At 44.0% G+C, this 21623-nt stretch overlaps 1 protein-coding gene across 5 annotated transcripts in view; it reads left to right on the top strand.

Moving 5' to 3' along the window:
• WIPF3 (WAS/WASL interacting protein family member 3) overlaps positions 1–21623 on the top strand; it is a 54568-nt gene that overhangs the window by 28254 nt on the left and 4691 nt on the right. For 4 of the 5 annotated variants that reach the window (XR_002908683.2, XM_024209571.2, XM_024209569.2 and 1 more), the window contains exons 3-6: positions 7609–7741; positions 8863–8991; positions 18616–19332; positions 21154–21309. Coding sequence is in view for 4 of the 5 variants with exons in the window: in XM_024209571.2 (XP_024065339.1) it covers positions 7609–7741; positions 8863–8991; positions 18616–19332; positions 21154–21309 (1135 nt within the window). In the remaining variant the exon portion in view is untranslated. Of the gene's footprint in view, positions 1–5668; positions 6028–7608; positions 7742–8862; positions 8992–18615; positions 19333–21153; positions 21310–21623 lie in introns of those variants that run through there. The other variant, XM_024209572.3, reaches the window with a different exon arrangement.

The following is a 21623-nucleotide window of genomic DNA, read 5'->3' as shown; positions in this document are numbered from 1 at the left end:
GATCTTGGCTGTGTTTCAAATAGACTTTGACTTCTGTCTTTCTCCTAACTTCTAGAAGGAGTGATCTAATGCCACCTTTGGTTAGAAATCTCTTTTCAGGTGGTTGTATTTTTTTTTTTTTAATTCTGTAGCAGCTAGAATTGGCTGCAGTAAGACTCTGATATAAAGAAAATAAGGAGAAAAAATGACTCTCCTTCCAGTTTAAGAGGTGATTTTAGAGGCAGTAAATGCTGCTGCTCATCTGAATGCAGAGGTTCTTTATGAAGTCATGCACTGCGCAGTCACTTTCTACCCAATTTTGAGGAGAATGCAGATCAGGCAGAATAGCGGGATAAGGAACTAGGGGTGCAAGTCAAATCTGGATCTCTCACAAGGCAGTGCAGCGTGTTATCAGTAGGCAGTCCTGATTCTATTGCAGCCTTTAACTTCCTAGTCTGTAGATCTTGAACTACCAGTCAGTTTTTACCCCCAAAGTATCTATTTTGCTCCATATTTTTATTAAGCCTTTAAACAGACTCCAGAATCATAAGAGTTCCCAAATACTGCAGTATGTAAAAATAGGTTTCTTATATTAAATGCAGCTTGAATTTGTTTGACTTTAATAGCTACAGAGAGGCAGGCTGGATTGCTGGAAGGACTGGACCATTTGGCATGAGGAGCTAAGCGTTCCTGTTGGGTTTTCCAGTGCTTTCTTTATTAACTCTAGAGGCAGGATTTCTTGAACCAGAGTCACCAACGGACTAAAGAAAAACACTTTTTTTTTTTCCTTTTTAGACCACTCACCAGTGCCAGTGTTGCCAACTCCTGTTACTTTATCAAGAATCTTGCGATATTTGGTGGTTTTCTTAAAGCTGCGCCTGGGCACAACTGATGACATGAGAATCTCAGTTTTCACTTAAAGGGAAACTTCTAGCCCTTGTTGTTGTAGCAGAAAGCTTGAAAACAGAAACCAAGTGTACTCTAAAAGTTCAGAAGGCAAGCAAAAAGAGCTTCCAAATATTTTTTTAATCTCATGATTTTGAGGTCTAATTCATGATTTTTTGAAAGCTTGGAGTTGGCAATACTGCATCCCCCCAGCCCTGTCTTTTTATGCTATCCCTGCATATTACCACTCAGATTAGAGTCTGAATTTGGAGTTTGGCCCATTCTCTTCCTGGGCCACTCTCTGTAAAAGTGGTGATGAGAAGCTTAATTAAAAAAAAAAAGAAGGATAAATTGGTCTCAATATAATCTCAATATTTTTAGCTTCATATGGAGTATCTTAAAAAATGGTAGAAGGGGTTAGCTTGCTTTTTTCCCCCCGGCTGTTTGTGTGTGGATTTCAATTTGCCTCACCTTGAGTAATGAAGAAAACTTGCTCTTTGTGTGTCTTGAGTATGTAGCCCATTGCGCTGTCTGATACTAGTATAATTGGAGATGATCTTCTTGTAGACAGTGTTGTCACCATACAGACTGTAACTGCTCAAATAATTGGGATATTTGTGGATACCCATTTATTTGATTTTTTTTTTTTAAATAGTGGAAGAGGCTGGCTTGCAAAGGAGTGGTACTTCTTTTGTAGTCATGTTGAACTGTTACAGCTCAAGCTGCATGAAACTGTAATCTTTATATATAACCTTCTGTATTCATAGCTTAAGCGGGGCAATATGAATACAAAGATAAAACCATGCCAAGATGACATTGCTCAATTTATTTCTGTCTGGACTGGTACAAGGACATGTACTGCATATATTTATAGGTGATAATACTCTAGAATGATATGTTAACTAGGATCGTGCTGACTTTGTCGATAGGAAGCACACTTCATTTAAGCAGTTGTGTTCTGTGCAAGGCTGTTTTTATAATATCCTCCATCGTGCTTAACATCTGACTTTAGTAGAAAGCATTCCAAACTAGAACGGCCATAAGTTTTTCATCCATATGACTTGTGCATAACTTTGCTGAGTGTAACTCACTGAAATACCACTAGGCCATCTGCAATACATACACATACTGCAGGTGCAAATTGTGACTGGTGGAATTTGCAATAGATTTCAGCCAGTCAATTGGTACTATTCTTACAACCTGTCAGTTAAAAAAAAAATCCCATACAATGCCTTGAGTTAAACTTCTGTACATTGCTGGGCCGGACCCGAGCCGGGCCTGCGTGCTTGGCGGGAACGGCCAGCGCCTCCCCGGAGCCCTTCTCGCGCCCCCACCACCCCCAGGCCCCAGCTTACCTTGCGCTGCTGCCGGCCTGCCCCTGCTCCTTTTCAGACTTCCCGCGAATCTCTGATTCGCGGGAAGCAGGGGAGGGGGCGGAGCGTTCACGGGAGGGGAGGAGGGGAAGTGAGCTGGGGGCGGGGTGGAGAGCTGCAGCGCGGGGCCCTCTTGGCACGGGGCCCAATTCAGCCGAATCGGCTGAATCGGCCTAAAGCCGGCCCTGGGTAAGGCTACTGGTGTGGGGGCACCTGAGAGGAGAAGAGGAGGGTCAGGCTGATGGGATCCCTCTAGGGGGGAGGACTGTGTCTGGTTTTTCTGTGTCTTGGAGTTTGAAAAATACTAGCACAATTTTCCTTTTTTAAAAATAACTAATATTACCATAATTGGTAGAATCTTTCAAACATCTAAATGCCTTTTACTCTTAAATAACTATAGAATCTGAGCACTTCTCAAGTATTTATGCTGACCACACCCCTGTGAGATAAATCAGTAAATCAGAGAGAGAGATGATTCACATGGCTATGGTGTAGCTGTGGTGGCACATAGAGTAGGCTTCCATCATGAATGGGCCCTTGGAAATCTTCTTTCGGGAAGAGTCAGCATGGGAGGATTTAGGCTTCTTAACTCCCTCAAAATTGCATCTTCCAACTTTATTTGTGGTCAGCCTCATGCTCTACTTCTTTCATCTTATTAGGGGAATTGAAAAATACTATTTCTTTTGTTTTTATAGTGAAATATTTGTAATCAGAAATAAATATAAAGTGAGCACTGTACACTTTGTATTCTGTGTTGTATTTGAAAATGTAGAAAATATCCACAAATTTAAATAAATGGTATTCTATTATTTAACAGGGCAATTAATCGCATGATTAATTGTAATTAATTTTTTTAATCACATGACAGCCCTAGTTCTTATTATGCTTTTCTCCACTAAATTAAAGAGCCCTTTAGTGTCTGGTATTTTCTCCCAGTGACAGTACTTATTATCAATGTAATCAAGTGATATCTCAGTCTTCTTTTTGACAAGCTTAAACAGGTTGATCTCTTTAAGTCTGTCATTGTAAGAGCATTTTCTCCAGCCCTCAAACCTTTTATTTGTGGCTGCTTTTTTTTTTGTTTTTGTTTTTTTGCCCCCTTTCCAATTTTTCAATATCTTTTTTGGTTTGTGGACATCTGAATTGTATGCAGTATCGTTCTCACCAGTCATCTCCTTGCTCTGACTTGCTACACCCCTGTTTATAATTCAAGGGTTGCATTAACCCTTTTTTTGTCGCAGAGTCGCACTGGGCACTCATGTGGAATTGCTTGTCCGCTATGACCCCTAAATCCTTTTCAGAAGCACTGCTTTCCAGGATACAGTCACTCATTCTTCAGGGATGACCTGGATTCCTTGTTCCTAGGTGTATCACTTAACATTGGGCTGTATTAAAACACATTTTGTTTGAAGGGCCCTGCTTACTACGCAGACCAGATCGCTCTGTATGACTGCCCTGTCAACTTTATTATTTACCATTCTACTAATCTTTGTGTCATCTGCAAATTTTGTCAGTAGTGATTTTATGTTCACTTTCAGATCATTGATAAAAATGTTGAATAGCATTAGTCTTAATACAAATCCCTGTGGAACCCTGCTAGAAACTCCGCCATTCGATGATGATTCCTCACTGACTGCTACTTTTTTTTGAGCTCTTTCAGTCAGTTCTTCATCCATTTCCATTTAATGTGTGCTTTATTGATACTGTATACTGCTAATTGTTTGAAACAGAAAGTGGTACAGCCTTACAAAAGTCTACGTATATATTACATCTACACAGGAAGGATCATCTGAAGTATCCACTATTGGCTTCTGCCATAGTATATAGATGTGAACCAATGATCTGATCGGATGTGCTACATCCTATGTAATATCCAGCAATAAAGAATTTTTGGGATATGACTGTTGGGGTACTTGGTACAGTAGGCAGGAAAGCCTGTATAACAAAGGGGATTTAAAATAACCGCATGAATAGTGTCTGTCAATGCAGAAACAACATGGCCTCCACTTACCAGCTTAAGTTTAGGTGGCGTAATCGTAGGACATTAAATTGCAGCAAGGGCGGTTTAGGTTGGACATTAGGAAAAACTTCCTAACTGTCAGAGTGGTTAAGCACTGGAATAAATTGCCTAGGGAGGTTGTGGAATCTCCATCATTGGAGATTTTTAAGAGCAGGTTGGACTGTCAGAAATGGTCTAGAAGATAATACTCAGTCCTGCCTTGAGTGCAGGGGACTGGACTAGATGACCTCTCGAGGTCCCTTCCAATTCTATGATTCTATGACATGTAAGGGAAAAATATGGTGAAGCTCAGTGAGGTGAAAAATAAAGCATTTCTTTAAATTGAGGCTACTGCACATGTGACTTATTCTATTTCTGTAACAAATTATTTAACACGACATTCTTTTGTGTGAAATAATAGAGCAATAACCTGATGGTTACCAAGGAAATGAGAACCAACCAATTTAATTTCATTCTGTGTTACCTTAGGCATCTCTGGCATTTAGTAAAACAAACTATCTTCACATTCTTGTCTGCTTCCCTTTTGATTTTCAGTGAAGGACTGAAACATTTCCTATTCTGTAAATGTAGTTGCCCCATTAGTGCAGAGAAGCACTTTGTAAGAATGATACCCTTTATGTTGCACCTCTGCTCCCCCTGTGAGTGCCAAGGAAAATGTATTTGTCTTACTGCTCAAGACACTTCTGTGTATATTTTTAAGATTGAAGGTCTAATTTTAATGAAGAGTTCATTTCTGTCTTCTGGCTGCACCAGCTTACACAATTTATTTATTCTGTATAAATAACATGACAGTGAATCCCTGGCTAATTCTGCTTCCTTAACAGATATCTGTGCAGTACCGAAGAGATGATGCTTGAAAAGTCTGTCTACAGCTAATCAATTGGAGCAGGTTTCCTTGCTGGTGTAAATTCGTATTTCTGCCCTGATTGGGATACTTGTGCTAAAGGGTACCAGCACTCACTGGCACTATTAAAATGTCACAGACAGCGTAGGTGTGGGCAATGCTGCAAACAAGAAATCCCTAGGAGAGTTCTCACAGGTGTGCAGCCAAGCAACACTGCTACTCCCAGACCGTCTTGACCTTGTAATAGAAAAAGAGAATCCATATCAAGCTGCTTCACAGCATAATCAATCACTAGACACATCAACTGCTCTGGCCATGAAGATTATATATAAATGTACAATATGAGAATATAAAACTACATGAGTGTGAGGGGGAGTGGTTGAAGTGAAGATTCCTACAGTTCTATCCTACAACAATACATTTTATATTTGCAAAATGAAGTATTCCCTCTTTGTGTAGTGTGACATTCATTCTCTCTCTCTCTCTCTCTCACACACACACACACACACACACACACACACACACACACACACACACACACACACACACACTCTAAACAGAATTTAGCAGTTGTTTATATTAGAGGGACACTGTGTCAGAGATCATTGTGACAAATTTAATCTACTACAGACTGTGTACTGAAATACACAATATTCCAATACCCTATCTGCTCACAAGAATGGAGCAGGCAGGCAGATCGGACAGGTGGCATAATATGTGAACACATGAACCCAGAAACAAAAACACAGCTGTTGGATCTAATTTTAAACCTAACAGTCTTGATCAAGTGGCTTTAGATCCTAATTGACTGGCTACGGCTAAATTATTAGTGGGAGCGAGGAGAAGGAAGTTTGAAGATACTGGTGAAAAGCTTTTGATAAAGGCAAGATATATTTGCTCCAGTTATGGTTCGTCCATTTGTCACAGTAAGTATTGTGAATATTTAAGGAAAAAGTGACTGGAAATAAATTCCAACTGGTATGTACCCTATAACATTGCTTATATCAGTCAGCCATTCAGAGCCTTGATAACCAGAATGATATATTGCTTGTACATTTAAACTTTGTTTAAAGCATGTGGGAAAGCACAACTGTTATGTAAATTAGGGAACTATCTAGGAATGATTATACTTTTTCAATGCCCTATTGAAGAATATATGGTCACAGTATCAGTCACAAGGTTATTGCTGAGTTTTTACATCAGATGGAAGGAATGTAACAGACATTACTGTCACCTAAGAGTGCCACCTAGTGGACATTTACAAATCCAGATTATTATTTTTTAAAGCATAGAGGATAAAAATAGGCAATAAAATGCAAGTATCAATTATATTTTAAATTAGCTGTGTAAAATTTCTGATCATTTAGTGGCTTCTAAACATTTTCAGTCTTGTTTTCCATCTTAACAATTCTCAAATAACATTTTTTAAGAGAGTGAGACGTTTGAGCCAGAGTAAGTATAAAGTTAAAGTGGAGCAATAATAGGCTGCTAAAGAAAAGGGTCTTGTGTGTTTCTGTTTAGGAGGGATAACTTGGCTATGATAACTTGCTCTGGACTTGGCTATAAGGACTTGCGCTGAGTTGAAGATTCTCATGTTCTATGACAATCCAGTGCCACACACACACTGGCTTTGGACATCTCCACTTTGTCCTTTTTTACCTGTTGAAGAAAAGCCAAATTGCCAAACATCTGAAATCAGAATAGATTTATCCTTTTTTTTATTTTGGAGAGTCTCGTATTTTTAAAGAATATTCAAGAAAAAAAAAACAAGTTTTTATATTAGTGTGGACGTGGTCATACCAAGACAACGATTTGTCTTTACGCTTCTAGGCCTTGAACACACTAGAATATTGTTTGTTTAGCTAAATTGATTTTTAAAGCAATCTATTTAAACTGTTTAAATCTTTGCAATCCCCTAATACAGAGGCACTTAAACCCCAGTTCAAATGTCTGAATTATCATATCATCCAGATTAAACACAAGATGCTCTAATGCGATCATATCAGTATTGCAGGTTGCAATGCTTATGATTACAGGGTCTTTTTTAACGAGGAAGGAGAAAGACAGGAAAAAATGAATTGTGTTCTCAAATTGCTCATGAAATCTTCCTTTCACAAAGCATTGTAGGTAAAATCAAAAGACCTATGTACCCTCAGTGTTAGAATTACAGGATGGGGGAGGGAGGCGGGTGTGCCAAGCACACCCAGGAACATTGGTAGCTCATTTACCAGGAGGTCAGACTGAAATGAAAGTGGGTCCCTTGTTTTGTTCAGATGAAATTAAACAGTGCTAGTAGAGCCCCCATTAACTTGCAATTTCCTAGCTTTTGTGTGTCTGAAGACAGTTGTGTTAATTCCAATAGTATATAATTTAAGGCACAGTAATAAAGATTTCAAGATAACTGCCTGAGATGCTTGCTTCACTCTGGATTTACTCTATTAAAGTTTATTTCTTGTGCTTCCTTTCTCAGCTTTTGCCTCACTGTCTAATTATGTTATCTTCAACAGGCAAGTACAGAGCCCCCAAAGTTCAGAAAGGAAGATCAAAAAGATCGAAGTGCATTGCTAGCAGATATTCAACAAGGGGCTCGCTTAAGGAAAGTTACCCAAATCAATGACCGAAGTGCACCACAAATTGAAAGTAAGTGTGCAGCTTTGTCAACCCTGAGCAAGGGGCCCAGGCCTGCCAAACTCTTGGCCTGAGTAGTCCTGTAGAAGCCAATTGGACCACTTGCATGACTAAGGGTCTGCAAAATTAGTCAGGGCCTTAAGTTTGTCTATGGCCAACTTTAGTATGCACAACTACTGAGGGAAGAGCTTGATTTGCCAAATTTAGAACCTGCTCTAAATTACAGGTTCTAGATTTGTTATTTAGCACTTTATAGCACCCTAAGTGCACTACAGTAGACATTTCACAGTCAAAATTGAATTTACACTCCTCCCCCGAAGAGCTTATATTCTAAAAGAGAATGTTCAGAAGAGAATTTGTGGACTGTGGAAAAATTAGGAGATCTTTTTTCCTTCCATGTTTTGTTTTATTTATCTGATCAATCCTAGAAGCACAGCTACTCTGAAACAAGAGCATTTATTGTCTGTCTAGCACAGGTTTCCATTTAGTTACAAATACATTATTTTTATTAAATTACCCCTGGAAAACTGATTTTAAATGTAAAAGGTAAAAAATAGTTTTAAAATGAGTTCTAGAGGTTCTAGACACACCTGTAGGTCATTCCATTCTCACACAAACCACTTCCAGGCTTCTGAGTAACTGTTGGCAGGTTGCCAGAAGTTTCTCCAGCACCTCTAACACTGAAGGAAAGTGTTTTACACATGTGTGACAGCTTTAATCTGTGCTGGATACCAGGCTGATCCACAGGGGAAGTGATGCGCAGATCAGCTGGACCCAGCGAAAATAGTGCTTTTTTAAGAGATTACAGGTGACTTCTGTCACTGTCAGCTACTCTTCAGAATTGTATGAAAGATTAAAATCTGAATTTTTTAATGATAGTTTAACAGCTCATCACAAAATGATGCCTGAATACTAGACTAAAATGTCCTAGCATTATTGAAGCACCAGAGGGGGCTGTGCTCTAAGATTTGGTTAAATAGTAAAGTTAGCTCTTTTGCACCCTCAGTAACTTTCCTTGCTGTATATGTTAAAACAACAAAATCAGAGGCTGCTGTTTGCTGGTGTTAGTCATTTGAAAAGCCTGAATGTAGACAACAAAACACATCTATAAACTCCTTCTCTCCTTGTAACAGAACCCAGAGGACCTAACAGAGATGGAGGTGGCCCAGCAACCAGCAAAAGTGGTGCTCAACCATCGTTGGGGGGCTTGTTTGCAGGTGGCTTTCCCATGCTGAAACCGGTTGGCCAAAGAGACATGACGGGTAAGGACACTTTTCTGTAGGAAAGAACAGACGAATGAAACTGGGATTGTAATGTGAAATAAAAACACTCCATGTTGCTTTTGTGATTTTTTTTTTAAACCTTTGATTTATTTTGGCACCAAACTAATACAGCCCTTTATGTGCACCTGAATCCTCCTTGTCTGTGCCTCTGCCTTTAAATGCTAAATAGTAAACCCTCCAGACCAATGATAAGAAAAATTGCCTAATATAGAGATACTCTATGCTTTTAATCCAGTTCCTCAAATCTACTGCACTACAGATGTGCATATTGCTTTAGAGGCACATAAGAAAAATCCCTGCCCTCTGGAGCTTACAAAGTTAGACCTTGATCTAGCAAATTACTTAGGGCCAGGCTTTCAAAGGTATTTAGGTGCCTAGTGGGATTTTCAAAAGTGCCTGTGCACCTAGCTCCCATTGATTTCAATAGGCACTTTTGATGATCTCACTAAGTGCCCGTAGTCAATGGGACTTGGGCATCTAAGTAATTTTTTATGAAGATTTCAGCCTTAAGCAGCTATCTAATTTTAAGCATGTGGGCTTTCACATTGACTTGAATGGGGCTAGTTACATACTTAGGCGCATGTTTAAGTGCTGTGCTGGACTGGGGCCCAAGGAACTAAATCTCCATACCCCCTGATCACATGAGTAGTCCCATTGATTTAAATGGAACTACTTGGGTGTGTAAGAGCTACTCCTGTGAATGTATGTTTGTAAGGAAGCCCCAAGTAAGACATGACACAGTAACAGTAACAAAAGTGTGGGGGGGGAAGCGGTGTGAGGGCTGAAGGTGGTAACACTAAAGGAGTGTGAGTTATGCTTTAATTGTGCTCTTGTTAATGTTTTGTAGTCTTTATATAAAATATTTAATTATAATTATAACAAAATATTGGTAATTTGTGGGAGTTAATGAACGCTAAAAGGCCCTATCTTCACAGGAGGAATTTTCCAAAAATTTCCCACTGTTTTTGAGATCCACTTAGCTCCAGGGGTACTAGTAGTGTAGACAGAGAGCCTGTTGCTGCCACTGTTTTATGTACCACCTCACCTAATCTTCCTCAGAGGAGTTGCTTTTAAGGCACAGTTGACCCCCAAGCTTGTTAACACTAATGCAGCTGAACTGCTGTTGGTAAAGGTGGGAAATTTTGAAAAATTGTCCTAGTCTTGATGGTGCCTAAGAGGTCAGTATTAGAAGTGAGCTGAGAAAAGAGTCTAGAAGGTTGCTTGGTCTCAACGACGTGTTCACTTTTAGTCATCCCAGTCGTGGCATAACTGCAAGGGTAGATATCATATACACTGTATCTTAGGGCACATTGGATTATTCACCTAATGCTTTTAAAACAAGGACTTAGAAATTGAAACTAGAACCTGCAGAACTTCCCGAGTCACTTTTCTAGTGGCTTTTATATAGACCTGTTTCTCCAGGGATAAGAGGAGTTGGCTTTCAGTATCTGGTTACCCTGTTGTGATCAGACTATCACCATAGTTTATAGAAGGGTCATCTTCACAGATAATGGGCTTCATGTCTCCATTCTCTCTCTAATGAGATATGGAATTGAAATTGTCACTGTGTGATTGGTTAAGCCACTAAGGGTATGTCTACACTACGAGGGTAATTCGATTTTACTTAAATCGAATATGTGGAATCGATATTGCAAAGTCGAACGTGTGTGTCCACACTAAGGACACACTAAGGACAGTAATTCGACTTTGTGAGTCCACACTAACGGGGCGAGCGTCGATATTGGAAGCGGTGCACTGTGGGCAGCTATCCCACAGTTCCCGCAGTCCCCGCTGCCCATCGGAATTCTGGGTCGAGCCGCCAATGCCTTCTGGGTAAAAAAAATTTGTCGTCATCCGTCCGTCACTAACGCCCTCCCTCCCTCCATGAAAGCGCCGGCGGGAAATCAGTTCGCGCACTTTTCTGGTCAGTGACAGCGCGGACGCCACAGCACTGCGATCATGGATCACGCTGCGACCATCGCTGCACTTGTGGCCGTTCTCAACACCTCGCAGCTTATCATACACCTTTCCCTGAGGCAGATGAAGAGTAATCAGGCGAGGAGGCTACAACACCGCCGTGATGGCCTGAAGTCGGAGAGTAGCACAGAGCTGTCAGAAACCACGAGCCCCAGCGCCCAGGACATCACGGTGGCAATGGGTCATGTGGATATCGTGGAACGGCGATTCTGGGCCCGGGAAACAAGCACGGACTGGTGGGACCGTATAGTGCTTCAGGTCTGGGATGAATCCCAGTGGCTGCGAAACTTTCGCATGCGGAAGGGGACTTTCCTCGAACTTTGTGAGTTGCTGTCCCCTGCCCTGAAGCGCAAGGACACCCGCATGCGAGCAGCCCTGACTGTCCAGAAGCGAGTGGCCATAGCCCTCTGGAAGCTTGCAACGCCGGACAGCTACCGGTCAGTCGCGAACCACTTTGGTGTGGGCAAATCTACCGTGGGGGTTGTTGTCATGCAAGTAGCCAAGGCAATCGTGAAGGTACTGCTCCCAAAGGTAGTGACCCTGGGAAACGCGCAGGTCATCATAGATGGCTTTGCCGCGATGGGATTCCCAAACTGCGGTGGGGCTATAGATGGGACTCACATCCCTATCCTGGGACCGGACCACCAGGCCAGCCAGTACATCAATAGAAAGGGCTACTTTTCAATGGTGCTGCAAGCACTGGTGGACCATCGGGGACGGTTTACAAACATCTACGTCGGATGGCCGGGCAAGGTTCATGACGCTCGCGTGTTCAGGAACTCTGGTCTGTTTAGACGGCTGCAGGAAGGTATTTACTTCCCGGACCACAAGATAACTGTTGGGGATGTGGAGATGCCTACAGTGATCCTCGGGGACCCAGCCTACCCGCTAATGCCCTGGCTCATGAAGCCCTATACTGGCGCCCTGGACACAGAAAAAGAACTGTTCAACTACCGGCTGAGCAAGTGCAGAATGGTAGTGGAGTGTGCTTTTGGCCGTCTCAAAGGGAGATGGAGAAGCTTACTCACTCGCTGTGATCTCAGTGAAACCAATATCCCCATCGTTATTGCAGCTTGCTGTGTGCTCCACAATCTGTGTGAGAGCAAGGGGGAGACCTTTATGGCGGGGTGGGAGCTAGAGGCAAATAGCCTGGCTGCTGATTACGTCCAGCCAGACAGCCGGGCCATTAGAAGATCCCAGCGGGACGCCCTGTGCATCCGGGAGGCTTTGAAAGCTAGGTTCCTGAGTGAGCAGGGCAACCAGTGACTTTTCAGTTTGTGGACAGAAAAGCTGAACCTGCCCCCGTTTCTTTACCCAGTTCATTTTGACTATCCTCTCCAGTTACATACAACCTTCACCCCCTTCCCCTTCCCAAAAAATAAAATCATTTCGATTTTTTAATGAACACCGTTGTCTGTATTGCTGTTTTCGCGGGAATATTTTAAACCGGGGACGCAGACTGTGGCGGGGGGCGGGTTCAGTGTTCTGATGCAAATGATGCTTCTAAACTCCCGGAATGACAGGCTCCGCACTGGTGGACTGGTTATTTCAATGGAGCCTGCCAGCACTCCTGGTGGGGACTGTGTGTATGTGTCGGCTATGTGACTTTCTGGCAGGGGGGGTAGGGTTACATATCCCCTGCTGCGTGGATCTGTGAGCCAGGATAAGGACCGCTGCATAAGATCTGTAACTGCCCTCCCCCGCCACAAAGTCACAGAGCAACCCCCCCCCCCCAGAACATGGAAAACACCTCCCAGACTGACCAGGGTAACCAGTGACTGCACTGTGTATGTGTCCTGATGCTGGACCTGACACCGCCTCTCTACCCTGCTAAAGGTCACTGTCCTGTCCAATTACCAAGCCCCTTCCCCCCCTCCAGACAGACTCTCCCTCAAAAGAACCTGACTGAAACAGTAATGAACAGAAACATATTTTTTATTAACAACCAGACAGGAAACTGGGGGGTGAAAGTCGGACGGGGGCTTGGGTGAGGCGGGCAGGAAAGGACTTTTCAAATTTTGGGGAATGACAGCCTTCTGGTGCTTGAGCAGTCTGCAGGGGTGGAGTGAGAGTTTTCACGGACTCTGCCACCCCTCCTTCTTTGGACTTTGGGAGAGGGAGGTATGGGACTTGGTGGCGGGGGACTGCGGTTCCTGATAGACTGCTGCGGGGCTCTGTCCTCCTGCCTCCGTTCCTGCAGAACATCAACAAGGCGCCGGAGCGTGTCCGTTTGCTCCCTCAGAAGTCCAAGCAGCGTTTGAGTCGCCTGCTGGTCTTCCTGCCCGCCACCTCTCCTCACGTTCCATGTGTGTCCGGTGCATTTGTGACAAATTCTCCCTCCACTGGTTCTGCTGTGCTGCCTGGGCTCAGGAGCAGCCCATTAGTTCTGAGAACATGTCCTCTCGCGTCTTCTTCTTTCTCCGCCTAATGTGCGCTAGCCTCTGGGAGTGTGATGCCAAGCTGGGTTAGGAGACAGTTGCAGATGTGGCTGTGGGAATGAGGAAAAGGCAGTGAATTCCTCCGAAAGATAAATGTGGTTGTGAATCAAGAACATAGTTTTTCTCTGTGAACAAGACCATGAACCACACCTATCACATGCGCACTCCGGACAAGGTCGAATTTTCGAACCTCGCCTTCAGTGCCTGGGCTTTTGCACTGCCGATCTGGGAAGCGGGGCAGGACACGGTACTCTCTGTAGCAGGCAAACATGGTAAGCCGTAGACTTGTGGCTGCTTAAAACTGTAGGAGTACTACTGGCCTCCTTTCACATTGAAAGCACTGCCAGTCTGTGCTGCCAGCAATCGGCCAAGCAGGAACTCTGGCCCTGTCCCACCCCCCTCGCGGATGAGCCAGGGAAAGATCCCTGTATGCTGCCCCTCTCCCGCCCCCACCGCGTGGCTGTAAACCAGCGGTCACAGTTCTGTAAAGGAACTTGTTGCAAGCAGTCCCAATACTAACAGTCCCCTACTTAATTCAAAGCAGGTCATCATGAGCGACATAACTCTCATGAGGATCCCGGACACCGAGATCCAACGGATGCTTCGAGAAAGCCTGCAGAGACCGGGGCCCTATGCCGCCATGCTATGCAAGGCAATGATACCGGAGTACCTGCTTGTCTCCTGGCGCGGGAACGTCTCCTACTTCGGAGGACCAAGTAAAGCCGCTCTCCCCAGGAACCTGATGAACAGGCTATCCCATTACCTGCAGCAGAGCTTTGTGGAGATGTCCGTGGAGGACTACTGCTCTATCCCCGGACATATAGACAGGATTCTAATATAGCTGCAGTAGCAGGCACTAAAGAGTGGAGCAGCTTGGGCAGCACAATAATGCAGAACCGGACACTGTTTGATTTTTTTTTAAATAGTTGTTACTGATTACTTAAGCGCCCAGGGGGAAGAAATCATGATTCACAGATTGTTCTTAGTATTAATATTCAAGTTTTGTAAAAAATAAAGGTTAATATGTTTAAAGCACTTACCGCTTGATCCTTCGCCTGAATCTGTGTCCAGGTTACATGCTGGGGAGGGTTGGTAGGGGATCTCTGTAACGGTGATGAAGAGCTCCTGGCTGTCGGGGAAATCAGCTTGGTAAGCGCTGTCGACTGCCTCGTCCTCCTCATCTCCTTCCTCCTCTTCCCCGTCCGCTGAGGAACCGGCCGTGGACAATATCCCATCCTCAGAGTCCACGGTCAGTGGTGGGGTAGTGGTGGCGGCCGCAGCAAGGATGGAATGCAGTGCCTCGTAGAAACGGGATCTGTGGGGCTGGGATCCGGAGCGTCCGTTTGCCTCTTTGGTCTTCTGGTAGCCTTGTCTCAGCTCCTTGATTTTCACGCGGCACTGCGTTGCATCCCGGCTGTAGCCTCTCTCTGCCATGGCTTTGGAGATCTTCTCGTAGATCTTAGCATTCCTTCTTTTGGAGCGCAGCTCTGAAAGCACGGACTCATCGCCCCACACAGCGATGAGATCCAAGACTTCCCGATCAGTCCATGCTGGGGCCCTCTTTCTATTAGATTGCACGGCCATCTCTGCTGGAGAGCTCTGCATCGTTGCCACTGCTGCTGAGCTCACCTCGATGTCCAAACAGGAACTGAGATTCAAACTGCCCAGACAGGAAAATGAATTCAAATTTTCCCGGGGGTGTGGCTGGTCAGAGCATCCGAGCTTGGACTGCTGTCCAGAGCGTCAACAGAGTGGTGCACTGTGGGATAGCTCCCGGAGCTATTACCGTCGATTTCCATCCACACCTAGCCTAATTCGATATGGCCATGTCGAATTTAGCGCTACTCCTCTCGTTGGGGTGGATTACAGAAATCGATTTAAAGAGAGCTTTATGTCGAACTAAATGGCTTCCGGGTGTGGACGGGTGCAGGGTTAATTCGATATAACAGCGCTAAAGTCGACATAAAAGCCTAGTGTAGACCAGGCCTAATAAATTGATTCCTCCCCCAATACAAACCACAAAATTGTCTCAATTTCCTGTGGCAGTCAGAAGACAAACCTTTCTGAACCAGGAATGAAAATGAACAAGTGTTTTATGAGATTTCCTAGCTGGACCTAGAGACACGAGTTAAAAATTAAAATTAAAACCTGAGCATGAAAACATGAATTTTATTCCATTTCCTCTGATAGTTTTGCAATATGCTGGACCAGGATCAGTAATGCATTCTGGATGCACTGTGTTAGTAATGCACAGTTTGGATGCATTGTGTTAGTAATATGAAGCTCTGGGGAAAATATTAGTTGAATTTCTTGAAAATGTGTCAATTAACTAATCACTCAATTAAGTGAAAATGTCCTGGGACAGTTAATTAGAACTGAAACTGATCTTCTCGCTCAGGGGCTGTGTGTGTAAGTTTAGGGGAGCTATGGATTCAAATATATTGCCTTTATCAATGGAAAATAAATGCTTGCTTGATAGTTGGACCTTTTGAAACAGTAAATGGGCTTGTCACAGAACTGCTTCCTAATCACTAAAGGCTGCTGTGGGTGCCAAAATGGTGGAGTTTCTCTTTCAGAACTAATGTAGGCTCAGACACTCTGCATCCTGTGCGCCTGCTGTGTCCAGATAGCCCTGGTGTATGTGGCTGAAATAGCCACAAAGTTATGGAGCCAACCTTTTAGTTATGGCCCACCCCAAAAATCCATGGGATGGAGGGATCCCCACAGAGCACATCTGCACAGTGTGCAGGAAGTAAAGTGTGCACATTCACCGCATTGGAACCACACTAGTTCTGTGGCCTATTGTGTCTTCCCCATCCACTGATGGAGAAGGATTTTCCCAGTATGATTGATGTTTGGGACAGAGCTGGATCAGCAAGCAGAGGAAGGTATTGTACCAGAGTTGGTGTTTTTGAGAATTTGGTTTATAACATTAGCTCTGCAGCCAGATTTGCAAACTGATGAATCTGGGGCCTCCCAGTCAGAGTTAAGAAACCATGATGTGCATCGCCTGCCTTCAGAGGCTGAGAGAGGAGAATTAGAATAACACTTGCATTTTTTATTGGCCATTGTAAAAGGCAGACTAAGTGGAATATTCTAAAAGTGCAACTTTCTGAGTGGACCAAGTCAGTCTCCAGGGCTTATGCCAGACAGGAGCAGGCATGAGCAATTTTTAAAACTATGCTGAATTGGGTACCAACCCACATGCTGTTCTTAAGGCACTTGTCTGTCTTTTCATCTCATTCTGCCTTGTGCAGAGTGGAAAGCCTGTGTCATGAGCTGTCACTTATGACCTCCAGAATTTTCCCTAGAGTAGTTTTTCCCCTCAGGTTTGTCAGGCTCTCACATAAGGGGGTACTAAAATGGCTGATAAACTGGAGAACGTTAAGAGGAAAACGAACAAGTGTCTCTTGTACCAAAGCCTTGAAACCCAACCTGGTTATTTGGGGGGCGGGCGTGGTCTCTCTATTTCATTCCAAGCCTCTCAACCTCTGTCTGCAGCAGTCATGGACTCCACAGCTATTTTTCTTACTAACCGGACCCCACTGATTTCAAGGCACAGAGGTAGTGAGAAGTAAGGTGAGATCTCCCTCTCATAGTGGCTCTGGGATTCATGAAGGGGGGACTATCAAAGTCCAATCTGCAGTGGGCCACAGCATTGACAAAGGTGACTGGTTTGGAGGAACAGGTTGGTTTGAGAGAAATGGCCTTGCTCCTAGGTGGCTGAAATTCCATCTAAATGCCCTAGAGCCAAGCACCATGAGAAGGGCCCTGCTTTTCATTCCTCTTTTAGTCTGGTCAGATAATACCATGGTAGTACTCTAGCCACAGAGACAAAGGGGAATCAAATGCCTTCTCTCCACCTAGCACTAACAGGCTGGATGTCTTTGTCCCCAGGGCTTTCCACAGCATGGGAAAGTGTTACCAGATTTATTGAGTGGTTATTGATTATATTGGCTGTTCAGAGTTTCCAGCTAGTCACTGGTTAAACTTCTGAGGTTCAAAAGGTTCTAGTCCCAGAATCAGGTGGAACAGAATTCAGATTAAGTTCAGTGTCTGGTAGGAACCCTGACATGCCCAATGGTGACACTAGCACTGAGGGCAGAGCAAAGCTTTAACTACTTTTATTAGCACAATTAGTAAAAAAAACCCACATATATTCCAAACCAAATGAGATAGTAGCTACAGTGTAAAATCAGGCTGATGTCCTTTGCACATACGGTCATATTTCTCATGGAGACCTAGTGGTGATCCACGACGGTCCCACCCTGCCTCTGGCATACCAAGCGAGGTCAATGGTCAAGATCTTGAGGCTTACATGGTGGTTTGGACTATTCTAGGGTCTGTTAGCTGTCATGAATATATTAATGCCTGGCCTCTTTTGTCCATAACTAGCTTCCTCGTTCTAATAATGTTTGCATGTCTTTATTTTATGGGTTAGTATATTAATGATCCCAACTTATTATCATATACATCGATTTGTTGCCAAGGCAAGTTCGTGGTTATGCATTTGCAGATGTTCCAGCCCTAAAATATCCAAAGCTTGTATCAGTTTGATTTCCTGCAGTTACCTGGTATCATTTTATACAAGCTTTTAACAAAAATCCCCAAAGTAGCCCAATCCTGGTTCCCCAATAGCTTAGGGTCGCTGTTAGGCAACTCGCTTATGCTAAATCTCAGATGCCTCAAAGTCTTATGCTAGCTACTTAAATTAATGTCTTACAGGCTGTAGGTTTCTTGCATTACTGCTAAATAAAATACCTTTAATTTAACTCTATGGGCTACAGAAAGGTAAGTTTTCAAACAGATTGGTTACACAGAAGCCCACTCCTCTACAGAGAATGGGCACACTTCCTGTTTCATGGGGAAACTGAGGCAAAGAAATGAAGTGACTTGCCCACGGTCACCTAGCAGGCCAGTGGCAGAGGTCTCCTGAGTCCCAGTCCAATCCCCTAGAACACGCTGCCTCCTCAACCCCATCAAGTTAGAGATTGTCCATTGCAGAAATACTATTTATGGCACGTGTGTGGTGGGGGAGTGTCGAATCTCTTGCAGTATTTTAGTAAAAGTTTTATTGGGCAAATAGGACCAGCTCCTTTTCTGCACTATTTTTATCGGACGATTTGAAACCATGCTTACGTGGTGGTCTTTAATGATCTACCTTGAGGCTTGTGGTTTTGTTTTCCAGCTGGCAAGGCTGGGCAGCTGCCTGGAGTACGAGTGCCTCCTCCAAAGTCTCCAGCCCCATTGAACAGCAATGCCAAAGCAAGCAGTCATGTTTCAAGTCCGCCTGATTGTCCAAGAGCAGCACACCCATCGGAGCTACCCAGTGGGCCACGAGCAGGACCAGCTCGGCCCAGCATGCCTGCCCCTCCCCCACCTCCGCCAGTTTCCAGCAAACCTTCCCTTGTTTTCCCACCTCCTCCACCTCTTCCCTCTCCTCTGGAAAAACCTGCAAAAGTGTCACCCCCGAATTTGGTTCCTCCACCACCACCACCTCCTCCTCCTCAGAGTGACAAGCCCGCCAAGGTTCAAGCAACAGCTTTGTACCTGCCGCCTGCTCCCCTGCCCCTGGCACTGCCTTGTGGATTGCCAGTCAGAACAACTGACTTTCCTAGTACTTCTCCCCTACAGCCTGATTTGAGGGATTATCCACCTCCAACTCCTCCTCCGCCTCCACCACCACTGCCTCCTACTTCTTCACCCAGGGGATCCTTGCCGCTGCCACCCTCCCCTACCTTTAACAGCGCTGTGAACAGCCATGACATTCCACCCGCACTGCCCCCCAAATCTCCACACTTGCTGTTCCAAAAACCTGGTATTCAGTCCATGCCTCTCCCTCCTGCCCCACCCTTCTCTCAGCCAGCTGCAGCAGTGCAGAAAAAGAGACAAGGCAGAGGTGCAGGTAAGTTTTGAAAAAAAGTTTTCAAACTACACAAGGCTACAGAAAAATACAGCCCTAGTCTGGGAGCTACAGTGGCAGGAGAAGACAGGATGTCTGGAGCCACAGGATCTAGCCGCAAGTGTAGACAGGATCTCTGAACTTGGGAGCATAGATCACTGAGTTCCCAGTGAGAGCAGTTGCTCCTGCTGTGGGTCTGTCTGCCACACTGCTGAGAAAACTAGTCCGTGCTTGTTTTTCTCTTCCTGAGAGCTGAGCAGTGCAGCAGGTTGGAACCAACTTTAGGACAATAAGTATTAAGTGGATTTCCTGGGGAATCCCTAGGGAGAGATTAATTCCAGTTATGCAAAAACCCAGCTTTTTGAAGCTACACCCTTAGGGAGAGGGTCATTGTCTGCTGACTACCTGTTACAGAAGACTTTTATAAATAAAAGGCTGATCTGCCCAGACTGGGTTCTTGATATAAGATAGATGAGCTTGTAACCATGGGGAAAACCTAGTTGTAGGTTTCAAAAGACTAAAACCTACCAGAGCCCTAGTTTGGAGTGATCTCTGGTAGGCTTTTTAGCATGCATGTAAGTTCTTTTATTGTTTTAATGTTTTCTCTGTAATGCTTTTACCTCAAGAATAAATGTGATTGCTTATAACTGTGGAAAATACACAGGTCATGACCCTATGAGAGAAAGCAAAGCGCAGGCACTGGCCTTTTTCAGCAGTCTGGCTCCCTGAAGATATCACAGTGTAAAGCAGGGAGCTGTGCAGCCTTAAAATCCCTGGTCAGCAGAGTGAGAGGCAGGTTTCTGCTCTAGAGAGGTGACAGCAGAGAACCGGAACTCTAAAGTGGGTGCCCTTTGTGAATCATGGAGGGGGAATACAGGAGCAGTTACCCTGAAACTGTGACATATAGGGTGGCAGTGTGTGTGAGTTCTATGACCGTGTGAATTTCTGTAAGTGCCAACGGCAGTGAAAGAAGCGTAGAAGGGCAAAGCACAGAGAAAAGTCGCAGAGTCTTTACAGGAAAGGAACAGTGAAAAGAAAGAGGAAAATGAGTTATGAACAACTGAAGAGAAGACAGCTAGTTGAGCTATGTAGAGAAAGGCAGCTCAACACTGAAGAGTAGACAAAGGCAAAGCTAATGAACTTGCTGTATTCTGATGAGGATGAGGAAGAGGAATGATGGGTCAGGTTCACAAAGAAAATCCAGCCCACTGACAGAGTCCAGCAGGCAGAAAAAATCTTAGAGCCAACTCCTTGGAGAGAAGCAGGGAAGAGGTTGATAGAAACAGCCTCCATGTTCCATCCAGACCAAATGCATCATTGCAACAGGGATTGGGGACAGATCTACAGGCTAGATCTAGAGAGGATACAGGTGGAGAGGGGCAGACTGCATCTGGAAATCCAGCTACTTGTAGACCAGAAGTGCCAGTTTGAAAAAATATGAAATTGGGTTTGTGAGAATGAGAAATATGCAGCTTCCCATAATAAAAGCCAGTTAAAGGGGATGGTCTGAACCTTACATATTGGCAGCAATGTGTAGAGAGAGCAATTAATTGACTATATTTTTTTAAAGCTAAGGGAAACCCCTTTTAAATATAATGGGTCGGGTATTCAGAGATAGTGATGAGTATAGAATAGATAGAATCACTACAGCGGTAATGCTTGGAATGTGGCAGCTATAAAATAACCTACTGCCATGGTGCCATTTGGCTTTGAACTAAACATTGTCTCAGGTCTAAAGTCCAATCAGTTCATTTTTCAAAGGAATGTCTTAAGAACTCATTCATCCATTACTGTATCTTTATGTGCTGTCTGCTTCTTTTTAAGTAAGCAACACGGGGAAGTTAATTCCGCCTCCGCTGCCTCCAGCAAGATCACCATCAACTGAGCTTACGAGCAAGTGTCCATATACCCAAGTTTCATCGTGGCCAGCTGCACATGAGCCCTATCCACAGCACAGAAATGGACACATGCACATCATTGGTAATATTTTCTAAATTAAACCTCATTGCTGTACTTGAAAGATTTCAACACAAAAGCCTGATAAGTATACATACTACCAAAACCCCATCTCACAAATCTTACAGTAACTGTGAAAGTCCAGTGAGCATGAAGTCTACTGTGAAAAAGCAGTATAACGAGAGATATTCTCTGTAGTGTTCCTCTGTAGAAGAGCCTTATACAACAATAAAGTTATAACTTTTCATTAGGTTTTTGGACTGTCTGATAGAATGGAAAAGTAGACACCTGTTGTAAAATTCTACAGGACAGTGCAAAATGCTATACAAAAGTAATAA

The sequence above is a fragment of the Terrapene carolina genome, unplaced genomic scaffold (genome assembly GCF_002925995.2).
Source record: "Terrapene carolina triunguis isolate 2854851 unplaced genomic scaffold, T_m_triunguis-2.0 Scaffold84, whole genome shotgun sequence".
NCBI classification, from domain to species: domain Eukaryota; kingdom Metazoa; phylum Chordata; order Testudines; family Emydidae; genus Terrapene; species Terrapene triunguis.
Note: the sequence above shows the minus strand (reverse complement) of the source record. Positions and strands in the feature narration are given on the sequence as shown.